At 37.8% G+C, this 17,583-nt stretch overlaps 1 protein-coding gene across 2 annotated transcripts in view; it reads left to right on the top strand.

Moving 5' to 3' along the window:
• WAPL (WAPL cohesin release factor) overlaps positions 1–8,858 on the top strand; it is a 69,383-nt gene extending 60,525 nt beyond the window's left edge. For both annotated transcript variants that reach the window (XM_009807695.2, XM_059821251.1), the window contains exons 12-18: positions 616–791; positions 1,094–1,209; positions 1,928–2,089; positions 3,368–3,575; positions 4,741–4,829; positions 5,919–6,014; positions 6,396–8,858. In XM_009807695.2, coding sequence (XP_009805997.2) covers positions 616–791; positions 1,094–1,209; positions 1,928–2,089; positions 3,368–3,575; positions 4,741–4,829; positions 5,919–6,014; positions 6,396–6,461 — 913 coding nt within the window. In that variant the 3' untranslated portion in view covers positions 6,462–8,858. The remainder of the gene's footprint in view (positions 1–615; positions 792–1,093; positions 1,210–1,927; positions 2,090–3,367; positions 3,576–4,740; positions 4,830–5,918; positions 6,015–6,395) is intronic.
• The last annotated feature ends 8,725 nt before the right edge of the window (positions 8,859–17,583 follow it).

The following is a 17,583-nucleotide window of genomic DNA, read 5'->3' as shown; positions in this document are numbered from 1 at the left end:
ACACCCCCCCCCCCAACTTACTAAGCTATTTAGACCGATATATATTTTTGCAATTTTTAGTTTTGTTTGTAATTGAAATCAGTGTTGTCAGTTTAACATCAAACTAATGTCATGCAGTAGAATCACGCCTGTGGTCTAGTAGTGTTATGAGATTAAGATTTTACTGCTAGGAAGTCACGTGTCATTTATTTCTTACAGAATGGAAATAGCTCTGAGGACAGAACAAGAGAACATTTAGATAACGCTGTCAGAGTAATGTTGTGCCTTGATGGTCAGAGGATATGAGAGGCTGGGTTTGTAGGGAGAGGAGAGATCTTTTGTAAGACCATGTGATGAAGTAGGAAAGAAAAATTAATTTTTTGCTCTTGAAATCTCAAGCTGATAAAGCTCTAAGACACAAAACTCTCCTGGTTTTAGTTTTCACAATTTCAGTTGAGCTCATAAAAGGTTTCATAGGTGATAAGTTTATTATCTCTCTCTATAGACTGGACATCTGGGCATCAGAAAAATTCCGCGTAAGCTCTGTATTTGATATTTTTTCCTGCTGAAATGAGTATCAAATGGAATGTCCTGTATGTTGTGGAGGTAATTTTGTTCTGTATCTTCTCCCTGCAGAGCACTGCAGCATTGTGAAGAGTTAATTCAGCGATATAATCGTGCTGAAGACAGTATCTGTTTACCAGACAATAAGCCCCTGCCTCACCAGAATGTAACTAACCATGTGGGTAAAGCAGTGGAAGACTGTATGAGGGCCATCATTGGTGTCTTGCTCAACCTGACAAACGATAACGGTAAAACAAACCAAAAAAACCTTGCATAATCTGTGTTAAAGCATCAAATAAAACGCTAATGTAAACCCTTTTCTTATACTGATTATGGTTTTTCCATGTACAATGCAATGAAGCAGTTATCTATGGTAGATGCTTGCTTTACAGTAATCAGTAATTTGTCTTTGCAAATTAAGTGTTAAGATGCACGCTTTGGCTAAGGAAGTCCTGTTTGTCTTTAGGGCCAAAAGGTTTTTATCAATCTGCTTATGTTTATGAACATGAGTATTTTCAAAATTGAGTCTCTAAACTATTTTTGTTTACAGAATGGGGTAGTACAAAAACAGGTGAACAAGATGGTCTGATAGGCACAGCTATGAACTGTGTGCTTCAGGTTCCAAAGTTCCTACCTCAAGAACAGAGATTTGATATTCGGGTCCTGGTAAGCTATTGTATTTGTTACATTAATATAAAATGATTTGCCCGCTTCTTGTGCATTTAACTACTCTAGCTCCAAATTAAGGAGCAGCCTCTGCAGTTTTCATTGACCATATATATACTTAGTTGAGGTACTTAAGGTTTCTGTAAGAATCTGGTGGTTTTGAGCTCTAACCATTTTTGCTGTGTTTGGTGGGAAAAAGTGCACTGCTAGATGAACAAAGAGATTTAGCTAAATAAGTTGGTGAATTATCTAATTTTCAAATGTTTTTTCAACTTTAGAAATATGGTGGATGTTATTGTTTGAGATAAAGGCTGTGTCAAATTTACCTCAGCTGCTGTAAAATGGGTCTGTGTGGCCTAAATAGCAACAGTGAAATTGTGTATGTGAAGGTTCTTTTTAAGAATACAAGCTGAAGGTTGGACACCTGAATCCCTAATCTATAAATGAAATCTCATCTTTAAAAATGTTTTCATGTTCAGAATTGGAAAAATGGAGATTCCTGCATACAAGTCTTAGTATACAGGGATCTCAGTTTTGCCTCGTATTTCTTTAAATCCTGATCCCTCTGTCTATCAAACTGTTTCATAAAGGTGTATAAATAAGTTTTGTATCCTCAGAAAGATAAGGCCTGAGGAAGACATTTATCTGGATAGATGTGTTTTGCTACATTATCCTTTTTTAATGTGTGTGATCCTCTTTGACTCTCCAATTCTTGCAGGGATTGGGTCTGTTGATCAATCTAGTAGAATACAGTGCTCGGAATAGGCACTGTCTTGTCAATATGGAAACATCATGTTCTTTTGACTCATTCTGTACGGGAGAAGGAGATGATAGTCTAAAGATAACTGGACAGATTGATGCTGTTCAGGCTTTAGTGCAGGTAAGAAATGTGGTTTTCCTGTAATAGTTACCACTTCTCATTATCAGACTGTCAAGGGGGAAGGGAGAATTCGGCAATGAAGATTTGTCAGAATTTTTCTCTGTTTAGTATTTTGAGTAATCCAGCATAGTGGGGGAAGAAGGTTGCTGCTCACAAATTATACTTTTTCAGTACTGTCCATTACAGAAACAGCTTTCCTGGTAATTATTACAGATATCTAAAGGCTGCTGTCATGCTCCATAAAGCTTTCTTGTTCCTATACTGTTTATTTCTAGTTTTCTTGTTCCTAAATGGTTTATTTCTAGTTTTGTTTTAAACCAGCTGTAAAAATTGTAAGCTACTCTTGTCTTACGTACTTTGCTTCCATAGATTTTTTTTTTAAGTACTGTCTTTTTGGGAGTTTGCAACTTTAAATATAAAAAAAAATATTAAGTATCATGCTTTGTAAGAGCAATAAAATATGGATGTAACGATTATGGATGTGAAACAGCATTCTTAAATGTTGTATTGACTAACTTCTTAAAAAAAAAAATCCACCAATAATTTTGGTGAATGAGTTCCACTGTGCAAACTAAAATAAAAGAATTGAAAGGAAATTACAGCCTTTTTATTTCAGTGGAGATAATTTTATGGATGCTTTTAGCAGTTCTTCTGTTTAACTATGTGAAAGAACTGTCCAGCAGCAGACAAAAAAGTCAACAATAAAAATAGTAATATTAACCATCTTAACGTATGCAGCTGGGTAAGGCAGTATTTAAAACTGGTGGTTGTATGGTTTGGGAAATAATTCACAAGATAAAAGTGCGCAATATGAGACTGCTGGTTGAGTCACATCCTTGATAAGTCATTTTAAATTACTCTTTCAAATTTTTTGCTTTTTACGTATCAAGGGAAAAGCTAAGAGAGCAAAGAGGGGATACCTAGCATGAAAAGAAAATGAGGATTGGTAGAGAACGAAAACAGACAGGAAAACGTGGCAACTTCTAGTCTTCAAGCTGTGTCTCAAAGAAAACGATTAAACATTGACGGTGCCCAAGAGGAGCCTGCCGACTGGTTCAACACTGGGGAGGGAGGGAGGCCTTTTCTGCAGAGCACAGCATTAGTGTTGGGATAAATTATATTTTCCTTTGAAGAAGAAAAGGCTATTGTTAAGAAAAGTATTGAAGACTAACTGCATTAAGGGGTGAATTGTGAAGGGGAAATAAACGTTCAAGTATTAATTCAATGTGTTTAGGGTTTAATTTATAATAGAAATTCTACTGGAATTTTCCCCATTAGCTATTTCTTGAGCGTGAGCGAGCGGCACAGCTGGCTGAGAGCCAGACAGATGAATTGATTAAAGAAGCTCCTACTGCTCAGCATGATAAGAGTGGGGAATGGCAAGAGACAAGTGGGGAGATACAGTGGGTCTCCACAGAAAAGCCAGATGGTACTGAAGAGAAAGATAAGAAGGAAGAAGATGATGAAGAACTTGATCTTAATAAAGGTACGTTGTCTGGTTGTGATGAGCTTGGAAAAGGCAAAGAACTCTGTGCATAAATTCCCACCTTGTCCTCTGGTTCCTATCTACATGCAGTCTCTTGGGCTGAGGTTTCCTCAGTGTATTACCCAGGGGAAGCTGTTACAGATCAGAAGTAGGAGCAGTTCAGAGCAGAAGCATGAGAAGTGAAAGAAGTTAGGCTACTTTTAGATTCTTAATAGTATCTTCTATCAGTTCTTTTAAAAAACAAACAAACAAAAAAAAACTCCACCAACCAAACCTTTTTAGGGACATTCAGTGTAAGAAATATTCTGGAAGGGATGACTTTTAGGCCTTTATCTTTTCTTCTGAAACAATCCTGAAAGTTACCTGCCTTAATTTTGTTTTCCAGGGTATCATGACCCGTTCTAGTTTCATGCTACTGTTAGGGCTTTTTTCCCCTCCCCTCTCTGTTTGCATGTATGCTGCTTCTGTCCCCATCTTCTTTGTGTCTGAGTTCTCCTCACTCAGTCGGTGGGTGGTATCTCAGGTACCTGTGTAATGTCTTGATGTGCTGCATCTTTGGTAGTTTGTTCCATGAATTTTAATATCTCTAAGCTGAGGTATGTAGTTCGTGTGTGGAAAATTACTCAGGTCTGAAACATCAGTCTGTCTTGTTTAACCTTCTAATAGTAGGTGCAGTGTATTACTTTCTCCAACCTTGTTTTATATCCTTCCTTCTTTTTGTAGCTCCATCAACTGGTGTCTGCAGCTGTTTGTGGTTTGCCCAAAAATGCTGAGTCATTAGCAAAAAGTGCTTTATCTGTTTCCCTTAATACAATAAACTTCCTTTGGTGGAAGTCTTACTGGCTTGTAGTATGACATGAAACATTTATATTTGTATTTTGGTGTGTTAAGCATACAGTTTGCACATTGAAATGGCAGTTAATAAAATACTATACAGTGTAATGAGTTGAAAGCGAACAAACACTGGTTTTTCTGTTCAGGAACGAGCTGCTGAGTTAGTAAGTACGGAGTTTGTCTGATTCTTGCCTCTGAAGTTGCAGTCCAAAAGCTCATTTTGCTTGAGAAAAAAGAATTCTGGAAAGTGATAATGAAAGATTGTATTTGAAGCAGTAGAAGATACCAGCTGCTTAGAGAATACAATACGCTCAGTTGTCTCTCTTTACAGCTCTTCAGCATGCTGGGAAGCACATGGAAGACTGCATTGTGGCCTCATACACAGCATTGCTTCTAGGCTGTCTCTGCCAAGAGAGTCCAGTAAGGGAATAAGTCAATAACTTGCTCTTAAGTCCAATACAATTTTTAGTGAAGTAATAATTTGCAGTATTGAAATGGGTTTATTAAATTAGGGTTTGATGTGAGCTAATACATTGCTGAAGCTACACTGATGTATATAGTTTTGTGAAAAGTTGACAAAGGTATTCCGTCCAAAACAAATTTTCTGAACATCAGTACATTTATGCAAAACAGTTGGAATTGAATATTTAACCTCTTCTGCCTCTCTCTCCTTTGGTGTTATTCTTAACCAACAAATGCACTTACTTCAGAAAGGCAAAGGAAAATCGGCTCACCTGTTCTATAATAATAAAAGCTTGCTTTATTTTTCAGTAGTTTCAATAAGCAAGTTAACATCAGACTTGTTTATTTTTTTATGTCTGCTTTATTTTTTCCTTTGTTGAAATTACATGAAATTGTGTATGTCTGTATTAGTTGAAGATGATTGCCTCAGATTGGAAATACATAATAGAAAGCTGAAGTTAAAACTTAAATATATGGAACTCTAATGGCTGAGTACTTCATAAACTTTTCTGTCAAATATATGCCCAAATGAAAATGAGGTTCAGACCTGCCTTCAGGCTTGTTTAAATTTACCATGATGGCAGAAATGGTCTTTGACATGCTGTTCTGTACCTTTTGACTGATTAGCTTCCATATAATTTTGGTGTTTGGAGTGATACTGACAATAAGTTCGATAATTCTAAACCCTTAACAATTATAAACGGAGATTCTGTCCATGTCAGGAGAGTAATCTGGTGGGCTTTTTAGTTCTTGATAATCTTGTAGGTCCTGGGGAGGTCTGATAGTGGTAGGGAGCTTTAATGAAAAAAAAACCCACAACCAAACCAACAAAAAAAGAAAGATTTTTAGCAATTTTTGTTTCCTAGAAGCATAAATATCATAAACAAATGAGTATTGCTTGAGAGACTTAAATCACAGAGATGACAGCAAAAGCCGTCTTAATAATGCTACAAATATACTCGTCTTAATGTATCTCACATGCAGAGTAATATAGTTCTGTGTTGGAAAAATATTTCTGAAATTAAAATAGATTGTTTTATTTTTTAGATCAACGTGACTACTGTGAGAGAGTACTTACCTGAAGGGGACTTCTCAATAATGACTGAAATGCTCAAAAAATTTCTCAGTTTTATGAATCTTACTGTAAGTAGTATATATTTTAAATTGATGTGCATAGATATTTTTGTAATTTTGTTTTCTGTTAATAGTCCATACATTTTTAGAAGCATGTAACATTTTCCAGTTTGTGTCTTTAGAAGAGCACAGGATGATTTTCTGTTTTTAAATACTGAAAACCCATTTGCCTGTCGCTATTTTGGTAGTAAATAGAATGAAGCTACTTTCGTTCCATTTGATTGTGACTGGTCAGGAAAATATTTTTGAATCCTCTGCCTGAACCTAATTGCTTTTACTGATACGTAATTCTAAATACTAAAATTCTGAAATAAGCATAGCTCTCAAATATTTTAAAGAGATATTACAAAGTCTTGTTTGTTACTTCTGTTTTCTGTTACATTTTTCCAGTGTGCTGTTGGAACAACAGGCCAGAAATCTATCTCTAGGGTGATTGAATACTTGGAACACTGCTAGATACTTAACTTCCGCTGCAGGCACTCTAATGCTGGAGCTACCCTTAGACAAAAGAAGAAGTCATGAAAGAAGTCCTTGAAGGATATACCAAGAGCATTCATCTGTGTCATTCGTGTTCGGATTTTTAAGGCTACCTGGTCTCTTAACCATGCATTCAGCATTTTCTAAAAGACAGTTACTACATCAATCTGCAACTATCAAAAATGAGGGGAAAAAGGTTCTGAGGAAAGTAAATAAAGAAACCATGGTGTTTATGATGCAGTGCAGTATTTAAATATTTTTTGGCAGGGTTTACCCTCCCTATCTTTTTTTCTTGCTTTGTTCGTGACAAGTTTCAAGGGGAAAAACTTGCTGCTGATAGTGCAACTGCTGTTTACTGTTGAGCCACTGTTTCGTGCCAGCCAGGTGCAAAGGCAGCTTAGCTACTGAGGTATCAAACAAATGTTCTAATAAAGAAGTTCTGGACAGCAGCACCGCTCCTATTTGAGTTTAATTTGCTCTTGCTTTTTTATTACTAGATTATTCCAAAATCATAAAATATAAATTTTTAAATACTTTTGTGATTTTTAACTACTGTCTATATTTAAAATTTGTTGGAATCCAAAGAGGCGAGGATTGGATAGTTTATTTTTTATACTGTTTTGATTGAAATTAGGTTGTTGAACTATTTCTCAGTTCTAAAACTATCATGGCCCATGTACTGTAAACTGATAGACCATAACACTTTGTAGTTCCAAGAAGCATGCAAACCCATAAACACACAAAGCCATTTGAGGGTATGTTATCCACAAAAGAAATAGTAACTGTAAAAAGTTGTGCCCTGTTTAAAGAAAGAAAAAAGAAAAAAAAATATTAAAAAAAAAGATATTCAATCCCAGGGTAGTTTACACTTCTAACAAGCAAAAACTTTGAAATGCTGTTTTAATTTGTTTCAAGGAAGCACTCAAGATGTATTTTATAATGCTCAATACAAAGAATTTGGATGTTTTAGGGGGAAGAATTTTAAAGAAGCTAAAACACCAATGGGGATTAATGTTTCCATTAATGTTTCCAGCTGACATAATCTTTCTATTTCATTCTTCTGTAGTATGACAGTTTAAATGCATACAACACAAAGCCTTAAATTGCTGATATAGCTAAGATTTTGTTCAGTCTGAGGTCTAGTTCACAGCAAAGCATTGTGTTTGAAGACTTAAGTGGAACAAAGAATCCCAGAAAATACATGACTTTTTTAACCATTTTTTTTCTTGCACTCGTTATTCAGGCCAACAGAATTGGTAATTATTTTTATTAAGGTGGTCTTGAATATTTGCAGACTGTTCTGAAATCTGCTTCATCGACATTTTTAAATACCTGTATAGGTAGTTACATCATGTTATTCCATTGAATTTGTAAAACTTGAAGCCATAAAAATATTAGTTCTATGTATAATGAGGGGGAAATAACAGGAAATCTAACCTGCTTTTAGATCTTGTGTTATCTCCATGTATAAAGTTAAGAACTCGTGCTTTTGTATCAGTGCCAGCTGTAAATTTTTTACATACAGTGGCTGCCTTCTATGTCTTCCTATTTTTGATAATGCAGATTGTTGGGAATTCTGTAAGGAAGTAACTGATTAGCGGCAAAAATCCTATGTTGGTCATACTTTTTTGCGTTTTCTCTCATCACCTTCTAAAACTTAGTGTATCAGTGTAACTTAGAAAAGTTTTTGAGGTTGTATTCCCCTTTGTTTAAAAAAAGCTCAGTATTGAGAGAGAGAGAAGCTGTGTGTAAATGATCTACATCAGGAGGAAATTATTGAATATTTTGCCCATCTTAGTTTTCTGATTTTAGAGATTTTCACTTATAATGGGATTTCAAATTGCTTATATAGTTTTCTGTGGAGAGATGGCAAGAAAAAATAAAATACAGATGTGATGATGGGGGAAAGCAGGGACAACTACCTTTCTTTGTTACACTGGTAATTGTTTGGGAATTGATTTACCTCAGTGTTTAACAGTTTTTTTTAAATGTAACTAATTGTCAAGCACTGACAAATGCAGGATTTTTTTTTGAGGGTGGGGGGAGAAATCACCCTGTGAACTGCAGTGCATTTTTGTGTGTTAGACCCTCAAATAACTCTGCATTAAAGGGTACTTGAGGCCAACTTGCAAATTAAAGTTTTAAAGTAACTTTTTTCCATTGTAAATACTTGTGTAAATACTCTCAATTGGAAATTAGAACAGTAGAGTACTTTTCTGAATCCAATCCTATTTTTATTTTATACAGTATTTCTCAGCTGTGATCTTTGGAGCAAAAGCCAACGGCAGGAAAAATAGTTTGTACCAGTTTCATGAAGTATGTCTTTGGGTTTTTGTAAATAATTTTAACTCAAATAAAATTGCTACTTTCAATACATATCTTGTCTTTTAACATCTAATAAAACACTCCTCTGAGTGATTGCAGAAAGAAGGCAGTGTCAGGTAAATTGTTAAAAGGAAAAAAAAAAAAGAGGGAAAAAAAAAATAAGAGGAGCATTCTGAAGGTAGTGCTCTGTTTTTTCACTGGTGTGTTGGGACAACAAAATTCAGTGCCTGGACCTGAGGCTGTGGTCAGTCAAACCAAGTAAGGCTTGGCATTTTCTGGAGGTGATGTACTCAATCTCTTGATGCATTTGGAGTTCTCCATGCAAGTTGCTATTGATCGTTCAGCTGAAGGGGCAGGTAACAACTCTGAAGAGCTGTAGTTAGAAAAACAAAAATATGCTAAAGCATAGGGGAAATGGGGCAGTTCTTGTTATGGTGGTACTTTTCACATCATGGGAGATATTAATGGCTTCTTTCTTCAGTGAAAAATGAGAGAATTACCATGAGCATTGCTCTGTTTCTCTATTAATATGAATGAGCCTTTAATTTCAGGGTGGATTTTTTCCCATGGATTTTTTTCTTGATTGATAGAACTAGATACAGGTACAATATGCAATAATTCATGAGCTGTAAAGTGAGTTGAATGTCATGTGTCATCTCTTGCCAATTAACAACCATCAGCATAATGTAACTTTATTTCTGTGCTGTAAAGGGATGTGACTGGAGTTTGAAACATGGAGCGGTATGTTATTAGTATGTGGCACTGTAGGAGGCAAATACAGCTTTATGTAAGCAAATGTTTTCCGAAAAAAATGGTAGCATCTGGTAAAAGTATTTCCTCTTGGTTATTTTGTTGGTAGATACATAATGGAAACATTATGTGTGGAAGCTTTGAGGTGACATCAGCATTTTCAGATTAACAGGACAATTGTGAAGCTTCTCTAGAAGATTTGGGAGTCATAGCCTTTCACAGAGATGATTTCACTTTCAGGCTGTTTTGAAATGTGTGATTTGCATAATAGCAAAGTGATCTGGCATGATCTGTACAGCACTGGTTTATCCAAAGCTTAATGTAAAAGCAGGTAGTAGTGCTGCAGATGATTTCTCAAGCTGGCCTAATGGAGTTGTTTTTGTGCTGTCAGCAGATTGAGTCTCTCTGAGCAGAAGACTGGACAGTGATCGCAAAGGTATAAAAGCTTCGTTCTTCCCCCTGAGCCAAGTGTGTAGCTGGAACAGTGCCGTTCTGCCAGGGAACTGAGTAATCACTGCATGGCCGCTTCTGGGTGGACAAGAAGATAGTGGGAATTCTCACACCAATTTTGGGTGTTACATTACTTTAACTTTTTCTGTAATAGAGTATTCTAACAGGAGTTCCTGCTTTTAACCATGTTTTCAGGCTCAAATACCTCACTGAATTGATAAAGATGTTTTTGGTGTCAGAGGAGCTAGCGAGTATTCTGTCTTCTCTTGTTTTTCTTTTCTGGACATCAATAATGCCTCCTTTGAGTAAGCAGAAGTCAAAGCATACTTGGTTAGCTGGGGCTATTACCAGACAAGTCCACGTGGCTTTTTCAGTAAAGTTTTTTTTCATTAATGCGGTACTTTCCTTGTTTAAATGGCAAGGAAAACAAAAATGTGTATTTGAATTCCAAAGATAAAGAGGACTTAAGTAGCTGCTATTCTTCTGCATCAGGCCCTTCCTTGTAGGATGGCTTGTTAATTGATTGGGTTTTTGAAGATTGGAATTTGCTCTGAATCCTGCTAGCCAAGTGTTTTCAAAACCAGGCCAGTGTAATTCTTGATGCTGCTGCTTCTCCTCCTCTCTGTAATACGTTAATTCATCTTTGAGTAAAGGACACTACTGCATTTTTTCAGCTACGTGGAACAGAAGCCATTCATACATAGTCTTTTTTTACCTATCGTAAAGGTTCCCAGTCTAAGGGACTGTAATTTCTTAAGACATTTGCAGTATCAGTAGGTGCAGATAGTCTCACTGTAAATAAAAGTGAAACCGTTATAAATAATGCAACTGCTTGAAGTCCTTATCCAAAGGTGGATTGATTTACTAATGCCACAAGGATCTTTATTTCAACTGTGAAAACTGAGCTTCATTTGCAGCGATAGGTTAAGCCTCAGGTTGCCACGCTTCGTATGATATGTCTGTCTGTGACACCAGGCGCTCCCTGGTGATGCAGAGGATGTTGTAAGGAGCCCTGGAAAAAGCAGTCCTCGCTGGGAGGAAAGTGAGCTATGCTAGAGACTACCTTAAATTTGAAAGACAGACATGTTTTAATCTTTTACCTCCTGTCTTCCAAACTGTATCTCTAAGTCTCCTAACCCCCAACTTCTGCTACTGTGTGTTGAACTTCCATTTCATCAGCTTAGAGGAGTGAAAGCCAAAGAATTTCTTGAGATGTGTGGAAAGCTAGGTTTACTAAATAATAAAAAGAGTTGTTCAGACAGTAGTACCTATTTCCTTTTATGCCCACTGTAGACTCAAAATTCTCGTCTGTCTTAGGTGATCCAAAGTTATTTAGAGGAAGGTTCATTGTTGGATAAATATTAATAGTACGGTAAACTTTTGTGGGGTAAAATTAGGTGATATGGAAAAGAGGACTCTTTGGAGTAAAGGCAAGAATAACAGGGGGTTTATTTGTATTTACTGTTTAGTGTGCGAATTCTTTAAGTTTCCTGTATTACACCAGAAGATTTAATTGTGTCTCTGCATTTAATTTTTTAAAAGTGCAGAGGAAGAGTGTTAACCTGGAGTGTGGAGTGGATTAAATGATTTTTATTCCACCTGTAAAGCTGACCCTGTGATTGTGTCCTAGAACAACAGTTCAGTGTTAGCCAAGTGAGTAACAATTGTTTGCGTCTGTGTGTGTTGCTCTTTTCCCTGAACTTTCTAGCTGTCACTTCACCCTCTTAAGAGGATTAAATGTATTCTCACCACTGAAAATAAGGAATGAAGACACTGAAAAGAGGCTGTTCTGCCAGGAGAAAGATTTGACTCAAAGGTGTACCAAAGAGTTCATGTTTAATTGTGGAGATGAATGTTTACCACCTGGATAAATATTTCTGTTAAAGACCTGAACCAGACTTCTTCAATGGGTTCTTAATTTGCATTGTTTTCTCCTTCAAATTCACTGATGTTTAATCAATAGAAACCAAAACTTGAGGAAAGTTACAAGGGCTACAGTTTGAAGGAAATAAAAAACCATCCAAAACCCAAACACAAATACTGGAAATTATTTTGCTTTTTTCCATCCAGTAATTGGCCAAAGAAAATGTGTTTAACTAGCCTGTTTGATGGGAGAAGGACTTGTGAATGTGGCTGTGATGTATGTCCTAGTGACAGTTGCTGCTGTTTGGTTTCCTTCTGCATTACAGTGGTTCTACTTGCTGGAAAGCAAGCCTTGATGAAAAATATGTGGGTATGTATGTGTGCGCGCACACACATATATATCTCTCTCTCTGTATACACAGTTACTTTGTTTCTCTGCTGTTGCCAGTACCTAATGCGTGAAAATCAAGGTGAAGGGCATTTCTGCTGAAGTTTGAATACCAAAGGAAAGAAAGGAGTTGCTTTTGCATCAAATGAGACTATTCAGGAGCTATGCACACACCTTACTGCCTCTGGGAATGATCCCAAAGTTGTGATACTTTGGGTTTTTTTCATGGATGTGTTGTTGGCCTCTTATCCCAAACATGTGGTTCTTGAAAGTTTCTGGGGCAAAAAGTTTTAAAATATCCAGCCTATGTTGTTTTCTGGTCTGCTGTTTAATTTATAGTCTCTGAATGCAATTTAAGTACCAACCATAAGGAAAACTTGCACTAAGATCACTTTATGTCACAGCTTTACTCTGAGGCATGAATTTAGGTTCAAAAGGTTGATACTCAGGTTACTGAGCCTCAAAAAGTAGTTTAGTAATGTATTATATAAGCTGCTGTGTAACATCTGGTGTCATTTTGCTGGCTCATATTTTGAATTCTTGTCTTCATTCAACAAGGAATTTTAAGGCAAAGCTAGGTTATCCAAATTAAAAATGTCATCGTGTTTGTCTAGGTTAAAGTGCTATAATGAAATTATACTTTAGCAGCAGAAATGGAGCATTGTAAATCAAACAGAAGTGATGCAATTATTGTTTGTAGTCTCCTTTGCCCCAACTATTTTTAAAACCTGGCAATAAATTTTTAATAAGAAAAATTTAATCTTCCTAATGGAAAAATCCAATTGGAATTTGTGTGCTGAGTATATTCATGCATATCATACATCCAGTTTTAAAATGGAGCTTCATCTTGCAAACAAACATTTTTTTATTTGTGATACCTTAGATCACAATGAGATTCTTATTGAGGATTATGCAAGATAGAATTTGTAGTTATTTTGTCTCAGGTAATCATGAAATTTCCTCCTTCCTTACTTGGTGTAGGTTACAATGGTTCTTTAAGTACCATTTCAAATGTGAGACAAAACCAAATCTTATATAGGACTTCAGATGTCATTTTTGTGTTCCTGTAGAACATCAATTAAAATTGCTGGGATGAACCAGTATTCTAGAATGATTTGCTAGTCTATTATACATCCAGTCTAGACTGTAAATAAAAAAAAAATCATTCTGTTGAGAGAACTAAATCAGTTTTTATTTCCTCACAGTAAGACATAAATATATGGATATCCTAGTGTTGTCATACAGTGTTAAGATGTTTATACAAAGATGAAATATACTGCAACTGTAATTTTATTTAACAGTTTTGATAAGTGTTCAGAAGTTTTCAGGAGAACTGGTTTGTGCTGTCTGATTAACATACAATAATGTAGCTTCAGCTTTTTTAGATCTTACGAAAATCACTAAGGAATGTGCTTTGGTTTTTGAACTTTGCTAGCTGGGACTAAATGAAGTGTGTCTTGAACCACAGCTGTCTACACAATCTTACCCTTCTCTGAGGATTTTCACTGAACAGTTTTCAAAATGCTGTATTCAAAGCCTGATGCTGTTAACTTTAGTCTGTCCTGCATTATACGGATGTTCTCTAGAGCTGAGCTCAGTCTCTATACATTTTTCTGGGAGAAACCCTCCGCAAATGCTCAGTACGTGCCTGCTTCTCAGCAAGACCAAAAGTCCTCCTAAGTCAATGTGCGCATGAGGTCAGACCGGGAGGAGGTTGGCTTGGGGAGGCCCATGTGGCCAAGCCCATGCACTTGAGCAGGGGCATGACACCAAGTACGTGTGGAGAAGTTGGCATGTTTGTGGGGGTTTTGCTGAGGTCACTAGAAGTGGCCGTCTCAGGCTCTGGCCCAGAAGCTTGAGCTGTGCACAAAGGAAAAGTATAAGATGAAGTGGGGGAGGGTACCTGCTCAGGCAGTTTCTGCTGAACACCAGGTTTTGCTAATACTGGAACCCCACTGTGTTTCCTGGGCCCGAATTCAAAACTCACCTGGTTGCTGAGCCATTGCTAGCATCATCCCAGTGAGAAGAGCACACAGCACCACTGGAATGTACTTTCTCTCCTGGGCCTAGCAAAAAAAAAAATCATTGCACTAAGATGTTGGAAATGGTACAACCAAAAGAGCCAAAAGAGTTCTATGAACCAGGATTTCACTAAGTACATACGTGAAATTCTACTTAGACTTGGTGAGTTTGTGGCTGGACTTCCTAAACAGGAGATGTGATCCCTTTCAAACAGGATTTTAGGCATACGTGAGACAAGGATAGCCAGAAGAGCAGGATTGTTCTGCACAGCGTTAGTCACGGTCTTAATTGATGATGTTTCCTCAACACCAGTAAATGTCAGGTTATTTCAGGAGCATGTGGAATTGTTGATGTCCTGGAGTTTAAATAAGAATTCTAGAGATTCAGACTTGTGAAAGAAAATAATACTTGTTAGCGTGCTAGTGCTGAAACTTGTCATCCATCTGTGACCAATGGTGGGGACAGAGAATACCCTTAGTTAACAAAAGTTCCCTGTAGGTGAAATGAGAGACACAGAGGTCTGATACAGTGCAGAAGAGCCATCGTGCAAGTTATGACATATCAGAAGCTGGATCTATATCTGGGCCTGGCATGTGGTTGCACAGCACTTCCTGTTCTGAAGTGTCAAGTATTTCTTACAAGAACAAGATGCCCCTGAGGGCTTTGAGGGGCTCCAAATGGGCTAGCAATTAGCCCGCAAGTACCTTGCACTTCCCAAATGAGATTCCAGTAGTACCCCATGCTGTCTAGGGTTAGGTTGCTATCTCCCAGCGTATCGCAAAACTTACTGCTATGAAGATTGCGTACACTACTGCACCATAAGCAACTTGCTTGCAACACTGAGAACTTACCAAGATACAGCTAAGGTCAGTATTCTGCCTCAAGTTCGGTGGTACACAGTGTAACATCTGCAAAAGTGATGGCAGGCTCCAGAATCAGAGTGGCATTAGGCTGCCAAGTGCTTTCCTTGGAAGCTGCTTTGCTCTCTTCTGTTGAATGCAGTTGAAAACTGTAGTGGACAGCTAAGAAATCTCTTTACATTGTCCCCTCTACCTCTTCCCCCCTCTCTTTTCAGTATCACCACTGAAAAAAGGTTTTACAAGAGAAAAGTCCTTGTTGGGCAGAAGCACCTGAGAGTTGTTCTTCAGCACCAGGAAGAAACTTTTGTTCTATTTTTTCTTGTTCTAGGGAGGGATAAAAGTTCATCCAGATCTACTGAAAAGACTCTTTTAAAATGTCTACTGTTTCAGGATGCTGAGGTTTGCTTCCAAGCAAGGTCCAGGCTGCTTCATGGCACTTGGTTTATGGCCCGGCTTTCTAGTGCCAGTTCCACAGAAATAGTAAGCAGAGATGAAGTTACCAATCCTGAATTTTCACATCACAGTAGGGATCAGCACTGACTGGCCTGCAGAGTACCACGCAGTAGTAGTAGAAAATAGGAAGTGGTTTACTCGAAGTGAACTCAGCAGCCATGATGTCCGATTGTAAGAATAGATATTTACTAGAGTGTAACTCCAATGGTTCGAGATGCTGTGAAAGGATGTGAAACCCATAATCTCTTGCTCACGATGTTTCAGAATAACCGTTACCATAAGCATCAAACTGCAAAGGAACAGAAGGAAGATGACAGGTCTTTCGCTCTTTTTACTCTCATAAGGAGGCCCAGGAACATTCACAACCCAGCTTTGAATGCAGCTTGCCAAAACAAGCTCCTCAAGAGCGACAACTATTCCTCTAGCAGGTTTCATGCCGACTCCTTTATCTCTGTAGAAATATAGTAACTGTTGGAGGCATGTGACTCCTGTGATCTCCCCAGCAGCTGGCAACAGCCCTGAGGAATTATCTTGCTGAGTTTCTTTGGCTCTCTGGAGCACTTGAAGGGTTGTTGAAGCATGCGCGAAGTCCTGTTGCTGTGATGCTCTGCCCTGTGGCCGTGGGGGAGATCTGAGATCTGCCATGCTATGCCTGTATGAGCAAAGGAGGTAAGTGTGTGTGCGCTTGGCTCCAGAATGCCTCATTTCTGCAAGGAGCTCTGTAAGCGCACCTGGAGCCTTACGTGGGGGACACAGCACAGGGAGAGCAGAGGAGTTCATTGCTACTCTGAAGCTGTCATACTGGTTTATGCTGTCCCAGTCACGCTGGCTGGGAACTGCTCATGTTACTGCATAACAGGTAGCGCACTCTGGACAGACTGCAGAAGTGTTCAAAGGACATCTTCTGAACATACAGATTGTTGGTAATGATGTGGGATTTGGGATGGGAATATGAGGTTTTATGAAAGGCAAGTGAAAATAAGGTGTTAAATTGGATCCTGCATAGGGTTAAATGGATTATGAAACATGAGAAAAGCCACCACACCTGCTGGAGTTCACAGATGACTTTGTGAAAGAGATCATGCATGAATGTAGGATGTCTTTAGTTAGCTTTGTTGCAGCACTTCTACTTAAATACAAGATTTACTAAAGAGACATCACTGCCAGTGATCTGGCAGACACACACTGCTCTAGTCTTTTACTGTTTGTCACCATTTGCAAAGGATTTGAAGACAGGGAGCATATTGATTAAAAATAGACTTATTGGGCACTTGGTGGAGGGAAAAGTGTCAAGGAGGTGCCAGTGTCAAAGCATGAACTGTATAGGAATGAAAAGAGCTGATTATCAATGACTATCAGGCCAAACTGGTGTGGACCAAGAGCCCTAAAGCAACTCAGCAAATGGCTCTGGCTTACAACATGTCACTTACAGCTGAAACTAGAGGAAAGACTGTGACCACAAGCTTTCAAAAGAGCTTCAGAAATAATCCTACTAACCACAGGCTAGCAAGTTTAACTTCCTTCTAAAAGAAATTATTAGAAGTTACATGTTATAATAAAGCAGAGGCAGCTGAAGAAGTACTTGGCTAAATGTTGGGGGTAACCAGCTGCTGTAACATTAAGAGAAACCGTAAGTAAGGATTGCTCTTAAAACTCTTAAGGACCTCATAAGTAAGCAGCCCAGTGTGACACAGTTAATATAAAACCATGCCGGTGTTGGTTGAAAGGAACTCAGGAGATCACGTAGCCCAGACTTGGTCACCCATCTATCTCACTTTGAGCACAAGCTAGTTCAGGTCAGCTCTGGCTTTGTTTAGCCCAGTCTTGAAAACCTCTAAGGATGGAAACTTCACAGCCTCTCTAGGTAATCCATACCAGTGCTGTACTTCTATCCTAGTGGAAAAAAAAATAAGGTGTAATTGTAAAATTAAAAAATTTTTTAAAAATTTTTTAAAAATCAAAGTATTGGCTAACGCCTCCTAGAGACCCT

The sequence above is a fragment of the Gavia stellata genome, chromosome 9, assembly GCF_030936135.1.
Source record: "Gavia stellata isolate bGavSte3 chromosome 9, bGavSte3.hap2, whole genome shotgun sequence".
NCBI lineage: Eukaryota > Metazoa > Chordata > Aves > Gaviiformes > Gaviidae > Gavia > Gavia stellata.
This window is presented reverse-complemented; position numbering and strand designations above follow the sequence as displayed.